Source organism: Dromaius novaehollandiae, chromosome 14 (assembly GCF_036370855.1).
Source record: "Dromaius novaehollandiae isolate bDroNov1 chromosome 14, bDroNov1.hap1, whole genome shotgun sequence".
Taxonomy (NCBI): domain Eukaryota; kingdom Metazoa; phylum Chordata; class Aves; order Casuariiformes; family Dromaiidae; genus Dromaius; species Dromaius novaehollandiae.
Genome location: NC_088111.1, coordinates 3,720,669 through 3,739,492, shown reverse-complemented (window position 1 = coordinate 3,739,492; position 18,824 = coordinate 3,720,669). Strand labels below are relative to the sequence as shown.

General features: G+C 59.8%; 1 protein-coding gene across 9 annotated transcripts in view; it reads left to right on the top strand.

Annotated features, from left to right (window-relative positions):
* Positions 1 to 18,824, top strand: part of MPRIP (myosin phosphatase Rho interacting protein) — a 105,357-nt gene that overhangs the window by 13,149 nt on the left and 73,384 nt on the right. For all 9 annotated transcript variants that reach the window (XM_064520106.1, XM_064520105.1, XM_064520108.1 and 6 more), the window contains exon 3: positions 2,578 to 2,643. In XM_064520106.1, the coding sequence (XP_064376176.1) occupies positions 2,578 to 2,643 (66 nt within the window). The remainder of the gene's footprint in view (positions 1 to 2,577; positions 2,644 to 18,824) is intronic.

Here is an 18,824-nt window from a genome sequence, read left to right as displayed (position 1 = left end):
GGCTGGGCAGGGGCTGGGAGACGAGCGGGAAGGGAAGGGCCAGCGGGAGGAGTGGCAGAGGCCTGGCCTGGCTTTGCCCTCCCTGCGGAGGTGGCCGCGGCCCGTGGGTGTGACGCAGGCTGCCCCACGCCTCCGCCAAGCACCGTCCCCTCGCGCGGACCTGGCCACGGGGAGACGCTTCCGGCAGCGGTGCCGGGTGCACGTTGGCAGAGCTCGATCTCCTTTCTCCCGGGCTCCTCTCCCGGCGCCTTACTTGAGCTGGGCTGGGCGACAGGCTGGGAAAGGCTGGTCGGACTCGGACCATGCTGTTTTATTTCTTATTGCTGTTGTTTTTTGATGCCCCCACACCATTTCCACTGGATGCCCCAAAGCGTGCTGTGCTGATGGGAAGGGTCTTAGGCTGGTGGGATGCGGGCTATGCTGCTCTGATCCTTGCTGGGAACCTCAGCAGGGCACGAGATTTCTGTCTCGTGGTGCTCGGACACGTCTGCTTTACGCTCTGCGGCTCGGCATCGACATGTGCAGAGCCGTGTAGGGAGGCCACAAGCCGGCCGGCACAATAGTGTCACCCAGTGCAGGTGTCCCAGTTGCAGGCAGGTCCTGCAGCGAGGAAGGGGCTGAGAGATGATTTCCCGTTTGCTCTAACCTTGCAGAGGCTCTAAAGCTGAGTGCACTGGCAGCAGAGACCTGCAGATGGGGAAGGGCAAACTCTCAGCTTCTGCCCGAAGGGTTTAACTAACAGGATTTGCACCTCGTAGAAAGGGGATCGCCTGTGCAGGGTCAGAGCATGCCCCGCTTCCCTGCCCTGGGAGGGACGTGCTGCGGGTTGTGGTGCCCAGAAGGGCTGGGCCACGCTCCCTTCCTTTCCCCACTGGCTTGTGACAAGGACTCCCAGCCTGTCCCCAAGCTGCTTCTCTGCGGAGCTTGCTGCTGTGGCCACCGGGACGTGGCTGTCTGGTGCATGGGAGGGACACCAGTGATACATGCATGCACACCCACCCCTGTAGCAGAGAGGCTCTCAGAGCTGCTAGTAATGAAAATCTTCCCCCAGTAGACAGCAATTGGGCTTTGGGTTCAACCCAGGCCATCTGGGTCGTCATTTGGAGTTGCAGCCTAGGTGCTGAGGAGAGGCAGTGGCAAAGGGAAGAGGGCAAGGAGCCCAAGGCAGGGCCCACGCTGCCCCGTGGGTCCTCTTAGTCCGCAGCGGCGTCCCGTGGCAGGAGGCAGTGTTTGCTCGCAGGAACACATGGCTTGTGGCTGTGCCTCTGTCCCCAGCCTCGAACACCTTCCCAGGTAGGGACACGGAGGCCGGGATGTTGGGCCGGCTGGTCCGATGCCCTGGGGACGTGGGACTCCGGTTCCTCCCTGGAGCAGAGGCTGCCTGCTAGGCTGGGACACGCGGAGATCCTCAGGGTCCTCTGCAGTTTTGCTTGTCCTTGGGCACCTTGGACTTTGCCTGAAGGGCTGAGAAAAGCGAGATAAGAATTGCTGCACTGGGGCTATGAATCTAGGACCTTTTTTATTTCAGCCTGCTCAACCAGTTTTTGCTCTTGGCTGAAAAACAACCTGGCACACACAAAAAAAAGGCAGTTTTCCAGCCAGATCAGTTCTCCGATCTGCTTTGCTGTGCGGCTGCACAAACAGCAGTGCCAGCGCAGTGCCGGGGGCCGGGGGCGGCTGGCAGCAGCAGCGGGAGGCAGGGTGGCTTGGGCAGCGCTGCCTCCGAAGGCGCAGCCACCATCCGAATCGAGCCAAGGGCATGTCTGGCGTTGTACCCCGTCTCCAGCAAGCAGCAAGGCAAGTCCCCATTCCAGCCTGCGAGCTGGAGTCTGCCTTAGTCCTGCTTTTTGCCCCTAGTCGTTTTTGCCCCTCAGCTTGGCTAAACCAGGCCAGCTTGGGCTCTGTCCGAATGCAGAGAGGGGCGAGGTGGGGAAGCAACCTCAAAACAGCCTGGTTTTGGGTGCCCACCAAACAAAGCCAGGCAGCAAATCAGCAGTGAGAGATTTGGACTAGTGTGAGCCAACCTCCGGCAGAGCCCAGCTGGATTGCCTGGCAGGACCTTGCTTTGCAAAGCCCAGTTCCTTCTTCCCGTGGTGCCCCAAATGGGTGGGTTTGGGGCACAGGGGACTGAGCAGCGCCTGGCACGCACGGTATCCGGTGCACGTGCCCTACAACGGCGGGTGTCAGGCAGCTAGTGTCGCTTTCAGGGTCCCCTGAGCGGTTGTTGGCAGTGCCAGGATTGCCAAAGCGTTTTGCTGGACACCGGCATGGCCTGGCAGAAATAGTTTCACAATGTTCATCATCCTTTGGCAATGGTCCCTGCAGCGTTTGGGAGGTCCCCTCTGCTTTTTGACAGCTTCGCAGCCTCTGTCCTTTGCAACTGCCATTTTGGTGGGACCTGGGTCTGTGTCACGTTGTGCCCTGAAGTCCCCAAGCATGAAGGGGTTTCTGTGCCTTTCCTCCCCACGTCTCCCCTTGGCCTTGCCCTAGTTTAGCCCGCAGCAGCTCTGTCCCCCTCTGGCTGGGCCGGAGGAGGGTGGGCGCTGTGATAACCAGCATCGCTGTCTTCTCTTCCAGAAATGGCAGCGCCGGTTCTTCATTCTCTACGAGCACGGCCTGCTGCGCTATGCCCTCGACGAGATGGTGAGTGGGGCTCGGGGGAGGCACGTGGCTGCGGTCAGCGCCGTGGGGTTCGCTGGCGCGGCGAGGGGACGGGCTGCCCGTGCCGCAGGCCGGGGGGACCTCTGCCGTCATGCCGGGGAGACCCTCGGAGGAGCCTGCTGTGGCGGCGGTCCCACGATGCGGCATGGGGAGATCCCTGCCAGACTGGTGCAGGGTTTTACTCTCCGGGTATGACTTAAACCAGGCCAGGCTTGTGTAAGAGCTTGGTGGGCGTGCTGACACCATGGGCACCCCGGGGAGAAATGCTGGTCTGGTTTTGGAGCTTAACAGGAGCGGGAGCGTGTTGCCTATAGACCCAGCGCTGGTGGGAAAGCGTCGGAGGGGTTGTGTGGTTTGGCGTCCTCTCCCCGGAGTCCCCAAGCCTCCTTTCCCTGCTGTTCCTCGGGGCCGGTCAGGATTTGGTGGCGGTGAGTTGTCTCGGCTGTTTCTGAGAACTAGGCGCTCCTGTAGCAGCGCCTGCAAAAAGTAGGTCAGCTGGAACGGCTTCCCGCTGCTCGCCCGTCCCCGGGGTCTGCGTTCCCGTTATCTGTGCTGCTCCGGGAGCTTTCCTCTTCCGTAAAAGAGGGAGGGGAGAAGAAAGGAGGGGAAACTCTGCCGTCCGCTGCGAGGTGCAGAGCGGGGCTGCTGGGCCGAGCGTGGTCACCCCGCAGCAGCTGCCTGGGGTCGTGGGTTGGTGCTCCCGAGCAGAACAAGCCCCCGGGGGGGATCTGCAGCTGAAGCCCTGGGCTGGGTTTAGCGTGCGGGCACGTGTGTGTCCACGTGCCGGGATACGCCTGGGCAGGGAGGCTTGCGAGGACAGGCATGCCGGGATGCGGGGCAGCGCGTGCGCCCGCCTGGCGTGGGGACACGCAAGGACACGCGTGCGGCAGAGGGGAGGCTCCCGGGAAGGGCGGCGTGCGCTCTGATCCATGTTTGCCTGCGGGGAGGGGATCCGCTCAGGGTCTTCTCTGGCCTGGGAGGCGAACGGGCTCCTTGCTGAGAGGGACGGCCTCGGGCTGGACTTTAACCGCGGCCGAGCCCTGCGCGCAGCCCGGGAACTGGACCCGCACCCTCGGGCTGGTGTCGGAGGGGATGCGGAGCCCTGCATCGGCACCGCCATCCAATTCATCTGCGCTTCAGTCTGCCACCAGCATCTCCGCTCCCTGCGGTGAGTCCGGCACCCCTTCGCCTCCTGCAAGGACACCCAGGCACGCGGAGGGGAGGACGGTGTCGATGAATTTGCGCTCATGCGTGGAAGCAGAACGAACGTTTCTCAAGTTTCGTGCTTTTGTTTGTTTTTTGTTTGTATTTTTCTTGGGGTTGGTCCAAGTGCCCTAAATAATTTAAACATCTCAAATAGGAGCCGTGGAGACTTTCAATACGTTTTTAGTATCTCTGCAACCCGGCTTCTCACTGGGGTGATGTTTCATATGCTGCATCGTCAGGAGAGCAGTGTGCTGCTGGCTAGCACAGGGAAATAGCCCAACGCAAGGAAGGCGGCAGAGGAGAGGCCCGAGGATGCTGGTAAACCTGTTTCGCTGCTTTGCACCTGGGCAGGATGATGTGTGCCAGCTGCCGTGCGTCCGGGCAGGAGCAGGTCACAAGGATCTCTGTATCCCTGGACCTCCCGGCCCCCTGTGCCACCGGGGAATGTCACCGGAGAGCTTGCAGAGGGGTCAAACCACAGTTCTCCAGGCACCTCCTGGGCTGGCAGGGCTTTAAAGGGAAAAGGTGGGGAAAAAAAACAAAAAGAAAGTAAGAGGAGAGCATGTGAGCATGTGGACCGTAGGTTGGTGTCCAGGGGAGTGCGAGATACCGTGGTGCTGGCAGCTTTCCACGCTGGAGGCCCTTCGTAGCTCGCTGGCTGCTTTTTGCACACTCTCAGCTTCCCCGTGCGCCTGCAAGGCTGAGCTTTGACCTAGCAGAGGAAAGCAGGGAGGAGGCCCAGGACTGGCCCTCTGTCTTCAGTTTTGGCTAGCTCGTTTGGGTGAGCTCCCTAAAATTGTCAGCAGGTCGAAGCCAGTAGACAATATCCACCTGGCAGAGAGAAGTAGTATCTTGGGGAAACCCCCAGGTTTGGGGGAGACCCTTTAGCCATTTCAGTGGTTTTGGCGCTGGAGCGAGAGCCAGGGATGGAGGGAGCTGGGCTGGCTGCTGAACCGCCCCCTTTCCAGCCCTGCTCGGATGCTGCAGCATCCCTTCGGGTCCCGCTCTGTCTCCGGATTTCGGCCGTTAAGGATCGCAGCCGGTAACATGCCTTGCCAGAGCAGAAAGTGTATCCAGGTCCGTGCCAGAGCGATGTCCGGGGGAGAGAGGCACGCTGCCGGCCGGAGAGGGTTTGGTGTGGCTGGCGACCGCTGGGCTTGCCCCGCTGCAGAGCACCCTCGGCGCCCGGCGTGGAGAGCGGAGCATCCCGCGGGAGAGCGGGCCGTGGGAGGAGGGCAGGGAGCATCTCACGCCGGTCTCGCCAAGGCCATAGATGGAGGAGAGGGTTGCTGCTCTCCCCTCCCCGCCGGGGCCTGACACACCGTGCAAAAATACCCTCCTGACCTTTCCCGAAAGCACACCCCGGGCTCTGAGCGGGCCTTCGCAGCGGCTCTTTTAAAGGTGCTGCCTGGCACCATGTCCCCCTGCTCCCTGCAGCCCCCCTCCGCGGGCGTCTCGTGGCACAGCGGGCAGGGGCCAGAGTGGCCGAAATGGCCCCCAGCAAGCGGAAACGGGGCTTTTGTTGTCGCTCAGCCCCCGCGGGAGTGAGGGCAGGGTGGATGGGGAAGGACGGGCAGGGATGATCCTTTCCACATGTGGGAACGCGTCCTGCAGAGCGTCCGCTGTTTGACCTTGGGGGAAGCTGTTTTTCTGCCAGACCGCCGGTCCCCAACCCCTCCGCATCGGGTGCCGTTGCTGCCCGGCCTCCGCGGGACGGGGCACCTGGACTTCCCGCGGCTGTAGCTATCTGGGGGGTGCTGAGCTGCTCTGGATGAGACCCAGAACCAGGAGAGGAGCGTTAGCTGTGCTGTCCCCGCTGTGCATCAGCGCTTGTGCTCGCCGCTCCCGGCAGCCCCCGGGAGGGACCGACCTCTCCTGGGTTGTGTTTGCTTTGGCGCATCGCGCCCTTCTCGCGCGCCGGGCAGGTTCCCTTTCTGCTGCTCTTGACTAGCAGTGAAAAATGTGGGAGGAGAAACAAATATCCTGCCCTGAGCTGGGAATGGTTTGCAACAGGGCTTGGTGGCCGGGCAGACGATGGCTGTACCCTACCGGCACGGGGGGCTTCGGCCCTTTGGGAGGGTGAATGCTGTGTCTGGTTTGTGGGGAAAACTGTTGGATCGAGCTGGAAAGGACTTTGCAGGCTGAGGATGCCGGTCTGCCCGGGAGGCTGATCGGGCCACGGATTCCCTTCGGTGAACGGTTGTACCCTGCAGCCGCAGGGGCCCAGGTCCTGGCCAATTCGGCCTGCTCCCGAGCTCGGAGTAAGCCCTCCTGTGCCGGAATAAAGCGTGCGCAGCAGGAATGAGCTGAGGGCCCTCGGGCTTGTCCGCACAAGGAAATGAATGCTACGGGAAGAGAAACCGTTGGAAATAGCAAAGTGCTTCACTGAGCCAGTGCTCTGCGAGACGGGGGTCCCGCCGGGCGTGCGGGGAGCCCAGCCGGGTGCACGTGCAGCTCCGACGTCCCTGCGCGGAAAGTGGGAGCTGGCGGGTCTCGCAGCCGGGGTTGTGGTCGCTGGTAAATGCTTTGGAGGTGCCTGGAGACCCAAGGGGCAGCTAGAAGCCCCTTCGCAGTGCTGGGTCCCGTGCAGGGCGTCAGGCTGTGAAGTCCCGTCTCCTCGAGATCCCAGCCTGGGCCTGCACGCCGCAGGGAACGGGGCAGAAATGTGGGGGTTTCCTCCCACCTCAGTCCCTTCCAGTTTCCCCCAGGCTCTGCAGCAGAGCCTTGTGCCCTCCCTGGCTGCAGGAAGGGAGAGGAAGGGATTCGAGAGAGCGGAGGAGGCTCCGTGCTCAGCCGCCGGCCCTGCTCCCCGCCTGGGGCGACATGTCTGCAGCTCTCCATCACCTGGGCATCGGCCTGGCCCAGCTCCTTGCTTTGCTTTGCTTTGCTTTTTCTTTCTTTTTCGGCTTGTGGGATCCACTTTGCAGCCTCTCCCCTTGCCCTGAGCCCCGATCGCTGGCCCTCTCCCGCCTGCGAGGGGGCAGGCGGAGGCCGCGGTGCCGCTTGCTCGCGTGCCCGGGCGCCCCGCGTGCCTCCGAGCAGGGGGGGCCCCCGCAGCGGGCCGGGAGCCGGCCGGCAGCTGGCCTGAGACCTCCCAGGCAGTTGCAAGAGTGGATTGAATTGCTTTGACTTGAACCTGTTAGACATTAATTTTGTGGGTTTGGCAATTTATGCTCTTAGGAAAAGTGGGGGGGGGGGGGAGGCGTGGGACCGGGAGGGACGGCAACGTGCTGAAGGTGGTGGCGGAGACGCTTCCGCGCCTGGCAGAGGGGACCCTGTGCCTCGTTTGGAGCAAGCTGGATTTATTTCCCCGTCGACAGTCGCTGTCTCCTTTCCCTCTCGCCTCGCCCCCGCCGTGCGTCCTGGCGAGCTCCGCGTGAGCAAAGGGCACATCTGCTTTCGAGCTGGGGTCACCAGCTAATGAGCCGCTGGCCCGAAAGCGGGCTGGGGCGGAGGGGGGAGAAGGGCTGTGGTTAACGTCGGGGCCGGGTGGCCGGATCCAGCCGTGCCAGGCCTTCGGCACGGCGCTCTGGCACTGCTCGCGGTCCGTTCCCCCGGCCGGGCCGCCCGTGGAAGTTGCTGGGGTCGCTCCAACTGGCGGCTGCGCTGGGATCTCCTCTGCCGACGGAGAGCCCGAAATACGGCCTGACTCCCGCCTGCCGCATGTTGTCTAAACGGAGGAACGTTGGGTCTTGCCCGGCCTTTTTGCTGCCCCTTTCCCAGCCCGTTGGCTTTGCAGGGAGCGCGCTGGGAATGGCGTTGCAACCGGCCCCAGGCGAGGCTGGGCAAGGAGCATCCATGGTGCACAGACCTGTAAGGCTGTAACATATTCCTCGAGTGAAGCACTGGCAACGATGCGTTTGCTTTTTTTCATAGTCTGAAGTCGTGCTCTGCTGTGCGCTGGTTTGTGGCTAACCCAAGCAGTGGCGAGGCCCCCTGGAAAACCAGCCTGCCTGAGAGTGCCCTGTTCCCTGGGCCTTTCACTGCACCAAGATATCCGGGATTCCCGTTAGGTGAGGTGTTAACCCCCACTGCGGGGCTGGACACCGGGGTGATGTGGGATGGGGGAGTATTTAGGCCTGGCTGCAGACTTGGCTTTCCTGGGAGGGTCTTGCGGTGTCTCAAAACGGGTCCGTGCTTTGGCAGGCAGAGGCCGTGGTGCTGGCCAACCTCAGGCACTCGAGCCTTTTCTCAGGGGGTGGATCGAGCCGTGCTGTCGGGTCGGAGTGTTTTGAGCATAGAAAGGAATTGCAGGAGAGAGGATGAGCAGGCGTCGTCTCGCCCGCTGGTCCACGAGCCCCTCCTGAATCCTCCCACGGGGGTCTCCTCGCTGTCCCCGAGCTCTGCGCTCCTGAGCCGCTTTCCTGCCTTCCTCTTCCGTGTTTTCGCTCTGAAAAGCAAACCGGCTCTGAATGGCGAGGCGGTTCCCGTTGGAAATCTCAGGCTGGGAATTGCAAGAAGCAGCGTCCTGCTGCGGGCCCGGCGGGGCTGGCTCGCTGGCAGCCCCGGTGCTGCCTCGGGGTGCTGGGGACATCTCCGTTCCCCTGGTTCAAAGGAGCTCAGGGAGTTCAGGCTCTGCCCTCGAGGGCCAGGGCTCACGGGGCTGGTTATCGCTGCCGCAGGGACCGCAGCGCATTCCCCGAGCATCCCCCGCCCAGCCCTGTGGCTGCTGGTTCCTCCGGCCACGACGCAGGGTTGCAGCGGGCATGGATGTGCCTAGCTGCGGGTGATCCTAAACCTCAGCACCCGCCGGGCCTCAGCACCCGCGTCCGCCGGGCCTCAGCACCCGCATCCACCAGGCCTCAGCACCCGCGCCTGCCAGGCTGCTGCTGGCTTCTTCCAGATGCGCCGCCGAGTTTCCCTCCGAGAGGCTGCTGCCGTGCGGCAGCAGTGGCCGCGCACCGGCCCGGCCCAACCAGATGGGCTTTGGGGCGTCACGTTCCTCCTCCAGCTCTGATGTCTGCTCCTGTTGGCATCTTCCTTGGAGAAGCGGCTGCTGCAGGTGGGCTCCTCTGCCCCGGCGGGACCGTCCGGCTGGGGAGCAGCGCTGCAGGTGCTGCACGCCGAGCGGATTTATTTTGCTGGTGCAAAGCAGCGTTGCTGGGTTGGGGGGCAGGATGCTCCCGCTGTGGCAGATGATGCTGCAGAGCCCTGGAGCAGCTCAGCACGGTGGTGTCAGGGATCTCGACGAGGGGCTGCCACGTGCCTCTGCCCCGCTCCCGCCGAGGCTCAGCCGGCCGGGGAGGGCTCTGGCAGGCTGTGTCCCCGCACGGGCAGCAGTGCCGAGGGTCGTTGTCCCTTCCAGCTCGCAGGACAGAGCGAGGCTTAGGTTTTCCCACACCGTCTTGAGCTCAATGAACGAGCTTGCCTCTTAGTCCCCGTGTCCTGTCTGCTCCTCGGGCTCGGTGGGAAGCTTGCTTTTTGTGATACTGATTTTTCTATTTAGCTTTTGGTGCTGCGGACATCCGTCTCCTCGGACCTGGGCTGAGCCCTGCCAAACTCGCTGCGCTGGGGTCTCTTGTGGCTCCCTTCTTTCAGGCCGGATATTGTTCTTGCAAACAGCCCTCGCCTTATGCAGGGATCAACACAAACAGAGGTTGCCTGGACTCTGGGAAACTGAAGCAAAATGCACCCCCCGCCTTCCCCCTCTACCTAAAACTAAAGCTATTTGGGGAACTTGCCAGCAGGCTGTTCCCAGCTCCGCAGCAGCCCGGGCTAAGCCGAGCCTGCTCGGACGTGCAGAAATTCCTCGGTCCCAAACGTTGGTGGATGCAGAGGTTGCGCGGCCCGAAGCGCCCGCCCTGCCGCTGCGGGGGGGTGGCCACGTATGCGATCGCGATTACCCCTCGGTGGCAGCTCGTTCGTGTCATTTGTAAACCCCCGTGCTGGGCTGGGTGATGTAAAGGGGCTGGTGTTTTTGCACAGCAGCTGGGGGATGGCGAGAGCACTTTTGCGGGTGGCGGAGGGAGGCAGGAGAGCGGGCGCGTTGCTGCCTGCCAGCTGCGGGGAGGCGCAGGGGAAGGGCCGCTGCCATCGCGTGCTCCCCGCTCCCGTCGCAAAACGGTGCCGGGAGTGCTGGCGCTGCCTTGGTTTTCCCAGCGTTTGGTAAATGTGTCCAGAGACTTGTTTTGGTGGTGGAAGGATCGCCCAAGAGTAGTTGAGACCTTTGGTACCTTAGGAGAAGTGAAGCTGGAGGGGACAAAGTCCCTGGGCTGCAGGGAGGCAGCTCTGCCCTGCCTGGGAGGGCATATGCGCAGGGGAATAACCCGAGGGGAGGAAAAGGACCCGTGCCAGGACGGCATGCCAGATCTCCCAGCTGCTGCCCCATCCGTGGGCTGCATCCGAGCACGTTTCGTCCAGGGAGAAACGCCCAAACTGGCGTTGACTTGGTCCCACACTGTGCAAGGTCTAAAGCCTCCCGGTGAAACCCCCTGCGGGTCCCTGGTGCCACCGCCGCTGGCCGCAGCGGGGAGAGCGGCCCGGCACCGCTGAGCCGAGGCAGTCCGGGAGGTTTCGGCAGAGCTATGCGGGAGCTGCCGCAAAAATAGCACCGGGGAAGACGATGGAGCCGGAAAGGTGGACTGTGTCCAGGCTGTGAGAGCGGCAAGCGCAATTAGATTGCAAAGCGTTTGCCTCCTTTTGTTTTGATCGCTGCTATCTATAATTAGCTGCCTCCATCTCTATAAATAGCGCCCTGCTGCATGGGAACGTAGCGGGAAGCCCGGGGCTGTTGCAGGAGGGGTTTCGCAGGGATGGAGCTCGCCTCCCCCCTTTCCCTCCTTGGGCCTGCGGCAGGTCACGGCCTCGGTGTAGCCTGGGGACGGATCCGGCCTCGTGGCTAGAGCAGGGTCGGAGAAGAGGCTCCAGATCTCCAGCCCGGTTTCTGAGCGACTTGTTACGTGTCCATGGGCCAGGCTTAATCCTGTGTTTATCCCTCTGCCACTTCCCCTGGGCTGAGATTTGCACAGGTTTGGTATTTATAGCAGTGCTGTGCCTCCAGCGAGAGCAGAGGCAGCCGGCGTCTTTCCCCAGGTGGTCTCCCATCACGTAAGAGCTCCTTTCTCTGCCTGCCTAAGACGACCGGTTGGTTTTTTCCCTTGGTTTCGCTGGTGGATGTGCCGCTATGCAAGCAGAACCAAGTTCAGGCTCACCTGGGAGCATCTTAAACTTGCTCGTGGGCCTGGTGTTGCAAATAGCTCAGCGTGCGTTTGATTCCCTAACGCCGGCGTGACAGCACCTTCCACGGGGGCTTTCCCAGCTCCTTCTCCGGGGATTGGGAGGAGCGTGATGTGGCCCGTTTCTCCCGGATAAACCAGCCTTGCTGTGGCTAGCATCTCCGCAGCGCGGTGGTGATGCCACGGGTTAAGCGTGGGAAGGTGGACGGGGCAGGAGCCCTGCCTCCCGGCCGGAGCCTTTATTCACTGGAGTCGAGCGAGATCTTCTCCCGCGTCCTCAAAACGCGCGGGTGTGTTAGCACCGCTGCTCGGGGAGGGCTAAGAGGATGCTTAAACCAGCAGCCGGCCGCCTCCACGGACCACGTTTGCTCATGCGCGTGGAGGACCCCGTAGGGATGACCAGACTGGGCTGTTTTTGCAGTGGTTCCCACTTGTGGGTTTTCATGCTCTTCTCGCTTGCCTGCTCCATGCGGAAACGGGCTCAGCTGCCTGTCCCTTTTCCCGGTTTTCCCTCCCCAGCTCACGCGATCGTCACTCCCGTCGGTTTGGCGGGCGCTTCCTTGGCGCCGGCTTTGCAGATGGCGCGTGGGGGGCAGATGCCTCCCACCCCGACGCGGGCTCGCGGGAGCCTTTCGTGCTCGAGGAGCTCCGGCGTGGGCCGTCGAGCCCCGCTTGCAGCACAGTAGTTGGGCTCGTAAATCAGGCCGTTTGTGAGAGCGTTAACCTAAATACAGTCAAGCTGACGTCTCCGCTCAAGCCTGCCGATGGCCGGGAGGTCAGGAGGGAGGCAGGATCTGAAGGGACCGGAGGGGGAATAAAAAAACCAAGGCCAGCTCAGCGTCTGGCAATGGTTAGGAAAGCAAACGGACCACTGGGATGGATATATAAATAGAAGAGCAGAGGCCAGCTCGGAAGTGGGAGGTCTGGCACACAGCGAAGGGCTGGTGGGGTCACATCTGGAGCCCCGCGCGTCGCCCCAGGCCCCGTGCCCCTGCCCCTGCCCCGGGAGGAATTAATAGGGGGTTGATAAATGTGCAAAAAGCGCTGTAAACGGTGGTGGCTGCTGGTGGGAGATCTTACACGGGGGAGGAATACGTGCCCGCAGATGCTGCAACATGTAGACGTACGTAATTATTATTTCCCAATCGGCCCCCTCCAAATTCCTTTTTATTCAAAAGAAAGGGGCAGATTTTAAAATGCCGCTGTCAGCAGCGCTGCGCTGTGTTAATTTTCTCCGTAGTTCCCTCCTTTGTCATCTATATTGTTTTAAGAAGCCAAGGATCTGTGTGGTTTTTTTCTTTTTTTCTTTTCAGATCAAAGCAGTTCGCTTGGGTCTTGGCACAGAATGGAAATTCATTGGCAGGGATTAAAAACGAACCTTAAACATCCTGGCCTCCCTGTCCTTACTTTTTCCACCCGTTTCGCCATTTAAGCATTTCCAAGCTTCCCCTGCCCCCGCTCCTCCGGGGGAGCAGGAGGCTTGAGAAAACCCGCGTTCCCCCTTGCACGCTGCTTTTCCCCCTGCAGACACGATTTTTCTGTCGTCTCCGTTTGCCAGATCCTCGAGACTTTCAGTTTCTGTTTAGCATAAAAAGCTTTTGGCTTGGATCAAAGCATGTTTCAAATTTAAAACAAGCTGCAACAGAAAGGGCTCGACCAGCGTGGCTGCGGGGAAGGATCCGGCCGCGGCGGGGCGATTCCCGTGGCCCACCGGGATCCCGGCCGCAGGCAGCTCTTCTCCTGGCCTAGTTCTCGTTTTACGGCTTGCAGCACAGCAAGCATTGGTTGTCCCAGACAGAGCTTGGAGCATTTTGAATTTGTCACATTTCATTTTCAGTAGTGCTTTTGGGGGAAAAAACATCCTGTGAACCTTCCAGGAGCTCTGGGCACTTGTTCCCCCAAGTATGGTCCCCCTGGGACCTAACAGGCTTTGAAAGGGTTGGAAGCATATCCAGAACTTTGTTAATGTTGGAAAGACTGCTAATATCTTGCTTAATGGAGATCCAGCCTCTTTTTGGTTACTGGGATTAGGTGTGGATATCCCACAGCTGTGTCTCCGAGGGGTTTCATGGATTTCCTTTTCTTCTCTGCTTGAAGCATCTGGCTCAGGTCACTCCTGGAGGTAGGGTCGTGGTGCCGAGACATCGGTGGGCACCGTCGTTTTGGTGAATGGTTCCCTAACCTTTTATTTTATCATGTTTAGTTTAGTTCAGTGTGTTTTGGGAAGTAAATCCCTTCCCTCGAGGTGCAAGAGCGTGGATCCTTGCTGGCTGATGGTGTTCGGAGCAGTGGTAGCTCTTTCCCTAAGGATTGCTCCGATACTAGTCCCCACACCCTCGGTCCATATCCTGAGGTTTCCTGGCCAGGGATCACATCACTGGGACTGCTAAACTGCCTGGGCTTCATATGAGCTTAGATGGATTAACCTGGCTGCTTCTGTCCCACTTCTTCACCTTCCCTAGCTGCGAGTGTGGGTGGAAGAAGTTACCGTTTGCTTTCCTGCCCACCGAGAGGGGTGTTGAGCACTTGCACAAGTAGTTTGGGAAATGCTGATCTGAAGCAATCCACCATGGGAGGTTTCAAGGAGTTAACAGGAGGCGAGAGGACAAGATCTGGGGTTGGGAGAGCATAATTTATCCATCAACCTCCTAATTAACGGGAAGCTTTGATGACCTGGCCCAGGTGCTTCCTTCCCGAAAACAATGCCGCCCTTATTGCCGTCGGTAGGGCAAACTTCAAAGCTGGAATTACTCCTATGGTGTCAGGAGGAAAAACAGCAGATTCAAGTGGCCCTGTCCTCACTTTTTTGTCTACTCCTCCATCTCTTGAGAACTAACAAAGCAGTTCAGTTAGAAGAGGTGAGCAAGAGCAGCGAGAGAAATGAGCTAGATTTGAAACTGCATTTATCTGGTTTATAGGCGATTAGTAGTGGTAGAGGTGCTGGCAGTAGCTGGAGTCTCTCCTTCGTGACTTCTGGAAACTTGGGCTTTATACCCATGGCCATCAGCATAATTGCAAGTGCTCTATAAAACAAAAATCGTGATATGCTTTAAAATGTTAATGCAAAACTCAAACCCGCCTCTAATGGCATTTAGCTCCGAGTGAAGATGTCAGAGCTGATAGCGAAATGACACAAGTAATTGCCGTGTGCGCAATTACCCTCACGTGAGCTCCTCGGGCCCGCGCTGGCGTTTCCACCGTCCGCCGGCTCAGTGGTTCGGACCTGGTTTTCGTCTAGGTCCTCCGGTGCTATGAATGTCTGACAAAACGCCGCACTCTCGATTAGCGGCCCCAAGATTAGCGGCCCCAAGCTCGGGTGCGGCGTAGCAGCGAGCGGCATATGGTGGCACTGGTATTTACTACGTGGTGGGCAGGCGCTCCAGTTGCTTGTTTTCCTTTTTTTTCCTGTTTTTCTTTCTAACGGGGAGGTTGAAATCGGAAATGGGAGCTCTGCAACTCCCGCAGACAGCGGATGGGGGGTCCTGGGTGCCGGGGCCCCCTCAGCGGGTGCCCAGCGCATCCCCACGTGGGTCGGGGCCGTGCCGGGGAGGCGATGGCACGAGCTCCAGCGGCCTTTGCTCACCTCTGAGCGCTCGTACAGCCACCTCCGCTTGTCGTGGGGGTGAACACCCAAGCGACCAGCAAAACCCCGTTTTATACCCCGCTATCGTCTGGCGCTGGGGAAAGGGGGGTGTTAAATAGCCGGCAGGTGCCAAGAGGCACCGGCTCCCGGCCCGGGCTGCGGGCGCCTACCTGCCAGCTGTGCGGTTTTGGGGTGCAGATGTGGTCGCTCTTGATTCCCTCCAGCCCTGCCGTGGGCTATGGGTCGAGTAATGGCAGCAGCGCCTGTTCTCCCAGCGTTAGTGGGAATCCCAGGAAGAAATGGCATTGCTTTTGGCTGGCACGGCCCCGGGGGCGATAGCCCGGCCTGGCACGGAGGGGTTTGATGCTGCAACATGCAGCTCACCTTGATGAGGACTCGAGGAGGAGGAGGAGGAGGAGGAGGAGGATGTGAATTGACCTGCCAGGAGATCCTGTTTTCATTGATTGTTGACATGACATCTGTGAATTAGAGAAACGCCACGGCGTCTTCTGGCAGGGTGGGGGGGAGCGTGCGTGCGTTGGGGGTGCGGGGGGGCCGCACGCCGAGGCGCCCGGTACCGGGGGCAGCAAGTAGGCTGCCGCTGCCCGCTCGCAGCACGCGCTCTGCGTCGCTCGCCGCCGCTCCTCGGACCCGGCTATTTTTAATTTCCCCCAGCGCATGCACAAAAGCCGAGGGGGTGGGCGCTGCGCAAGCTCTGCTCGGTCACCCCCTCCTGCCTCCGCTCCCCGGCGCCGCCGGCAGCGCGTTTCCAGCTCCCGCCCCGTTGCTCCGGGGAGCCGCGGGTGCAGCCGTGCTCCGAGCTTTTTTGGGGCTGGCGGCATGAGCTTCACCCCCCCGCTGCCCACGCCAGTGTGTGTGAAGAGCTGGGAAAATGCAGAAATAAATAAATACTCAATTAGGCAGGCGTCCAGCCGGGGGGGAAGCATGGGGAGCTGCAAAAGGAGGCTCCGGCCAAATTTTGGCATGCCTGAGAAGGCGGCCGGAGCCGAAGGCGAGTGCTGGGGTTGTGGGCTTCCCACAGGCGGCCGGGCCCTGGGAGCCTTCCCGCGTTCCCACGTCGGCCCCGACACTGGCCGCGGGGACGGGCGCAGCAGCAGAGCAGCTCCGCAGGCCTCTGTCCTCTCCCGCCGAGGAGGAGGAGGAGGAGGAGGAGGAGCAGGAGAGCGTGGCTTCACGGCCCGGTGGTCGGCTTTTCCCCCCCGCCTCCAGCATCTTGCTGCTGCCCGGGAGCCTGGGAGAAGCCGGTTTTCTGCTGGCAGCGGGATCATGGAGGTGTGATGAGAGCAAGGGGTCTCAGCCGTGAGGATGCAGAGGCAGTCCTGGCTGTGCTGCCAGCTCGGCCGCATCCCGCGCGTGAGGCTGGCTCGGCTCGGCTCCGCTCGGCTCCGCTCGGCTCGTGCCGCCTTGGCGTGCTCTCGCTTCGGCTGCAGAGCAACCTTTTCACCCGTGCTTTGGGAGCCCAGAGCCGAGGTGTGTACTCTGTTCAAGCAGCAACATGATTTGGGGTTAATAAATTGCTTCTTCACAGTCCGCATTTCTCTGTTATGGTAACCATTAGTGAATATGTTTGCCCGAGACATGCATTATTCGGTTTTAAAGTCTGCAAAAGGGACACTGTCAGGTTAAAACTTGCGTGGAGACAGACCGATGTCTTCAGTGGGGTTTTATAAACGGCTTTGCTCTGGGTTCCAACAGCAAGATTTTCATTAAAGTATTCCAGCTTTTATTACTCTTGTTTGAGAAATTTCTGATGAAAGATAAAAATTTCCAAGCAGATTTCACAATTGCTCTCGCTAATAGAGTTGCTGCGGGCTGCAAGATCAATAAGGCAGAAAAACAGAAATGCCAGCAGACACTGCTTGTCCCTCATGCCAGACTAGGTAACAGTGTGCGAGTGTATTTTTTCTAATATGTTTTTTGCAAGATTTCTTCATTTTTACCACTGTTGACTTGTTATGTTCCATTTTTGTCCTGTCCGTTTGAAACCTGAGCTGCAGTTTACGGTTTTTTCCCTGTGATCGCTAAAGCCGGATTGCAAATAGGCAGGAGAATAAAACCAGCCAGCCAGTTTTGCTGAAGGTGAAGTTACCGTAGGTAAGTCACCTGCACGATAACATAACATTTACCTGTCGCCTCTTCCAGCACGATCCAAAAGCTCGTTTGTCTGAGGCTGTGTGATAATATTGCTTGTACTGAGGCCGCGTGTGGGGCTTCGGGCTCTGCCCCAGGGGCTGGTGACGGCGTCCTGCAGGTGAGCTGCAGGAGACTCGGAGGACCTCAGCGGGGAGAGGAGACGCAGAGGCACAAGGGCACATGTTAATTTTAGATGCATCCCCGCAGCATCCTGAGCGAACATAGGATTTCCATCAGTTGCAGCTGGGGAGAAAGGGGGAGTATTTGGAACAAGCAGAGCCTTGGCAGTTTCATCCTTATTTCATCAGCCCTGTTGCAACTCCATCGATAAAGTCATAACAGATCACCAGGGTGCTTTGGAGCTACTGGGATATAATTAGGGTTTTGGTTCCCTTTTCTGGCTGTTTTCCCGTTAGGGGAGGGACAGCAGGGATTATGGACTGAGCAGATGTGTGGAGGAAGGGGAAGTTTTACTTGCACGGCCTGTTAATGCAATGTGCAGGACCACATTTGACCGTGAGGGATGCGCCGGTGCAGGGGGTGAAGCCATGGGAGGCGGGCGCAGGCGATGGAGAAGCCTCCTGAGGCTCAGCCAGCACCAGGCTCTTCCTCTCCACTGTGGGTTGAAATGCTTCTCCCAGAGGAGATGCTGCGAGGAACGGGCCGCGAGTTAGCTAGACACGGATCGCGGGGGCCCTGACCTCTGCTCCTCTCCCTCAGCTTCTCTGTAAATCACCTGGGAGTGCAGGAGGCAGATGGGAGCTGGTTGCATAGGGGTTAGCAAGAAAATACTTCGCCGCTGTGCCCTAGGGCAGGGGGGACGGCTTGGCTTCTGCAACCCTGCGTGTTCTTCCCAGCCTTTGTCTTCTGGCGATGGCTGGTATTCAAAGCACCGTTCCCCCTGGGGCCACTGCTCTGGTTGCTCTGACTCCCCATCAGCCGTACTTGTTCAGTCTCTTGATGCGTATCTTTTTCCCTCTTGTCTCCCCAGCCATCTGCACGGCTCTCCCGGTTGTTTCCCTGTGGGCTGTGCAGCTGGGAAGTGGTGGTGGGAAAAAGCACAGTGAGCCTTTGAACTGGGCCCAGCCCAAACCTCCCTGGCTGCGGTGCCCAGGCGGCGAGGCTGGCTCCTTGCGTCGTCCTTGAAGGTGTTTCAGGCCAACTGGTGGAGCTTGAACGGCAGCCGGCTCCTCGGCCGCTCCTTGTGAGTGGCAGCGAAACAGAGCTCTAATTGTCTCCATATTGTCTCCTTGCCCAGCAACAGCTGCGTGCGCCTGTTGGGAGTTGGCCTGTTAATTTGCTCTTTGGAGCTGTCTTTTTTGGCCAAAAAGCCTCCCATTTTGTAAGGTTCCCATTTGTAGGACATGGCTGCAGCTCGGTAGATCAACCCAACCTCTTCTGCCCTTCTGGGCATGAGACGGCCGCGGCCTGGCGCAGGTAGCTCACTGGTGTGGTGCTCGCTGAGCTTGGGCACCTCGCGGAGGCAAGCTGCATGGGTTCAGGCACCCTGCGGAGCTGACAGGGTTTGCAAACAAGCCTCATCTGTGTCTGGCCAGCCTGGAAGATGGGCAGGGAGGCTTGGGTCTGCCTGCGCCTGACCGTGTCCATGTGCCTGTTCAGAGGAGTCTTCCATCATCTCTGTGGAGCACAAGGGAGTATTTCTGCAGGCAGCCAGAAGCGCTGGGTTTCTTCCTTGCCTTGTGACCTCTGTTGTTTTACAGTTCTTCTACTTAAACATTCATGAACCTACCGTGAAAGCCCAGAACTGAGCTTTCACTGTAGGCTCTAGCCCTATTAAAAGCAGTCACCAGAGATGGGTGTCCCGCAGCTGAGCTCCTAAAAGGAGGAGGTGCCATTTCCCTTGTGACTGTCTAGCACTGAACTTGGGGAGCAGATATCACCGTGGGCCTCCAGGTAAATCCCACTGCCCCGAGTCATGTGTTCCTTCCAGATCTGGTCATCAAGGAGAGCAGTGGGCTTAACAGAAACAAACCCCAAAGCTTGAATCCCAAGGCAAGGCGAGCCTGGGAAGGAGAGCGTGTGTG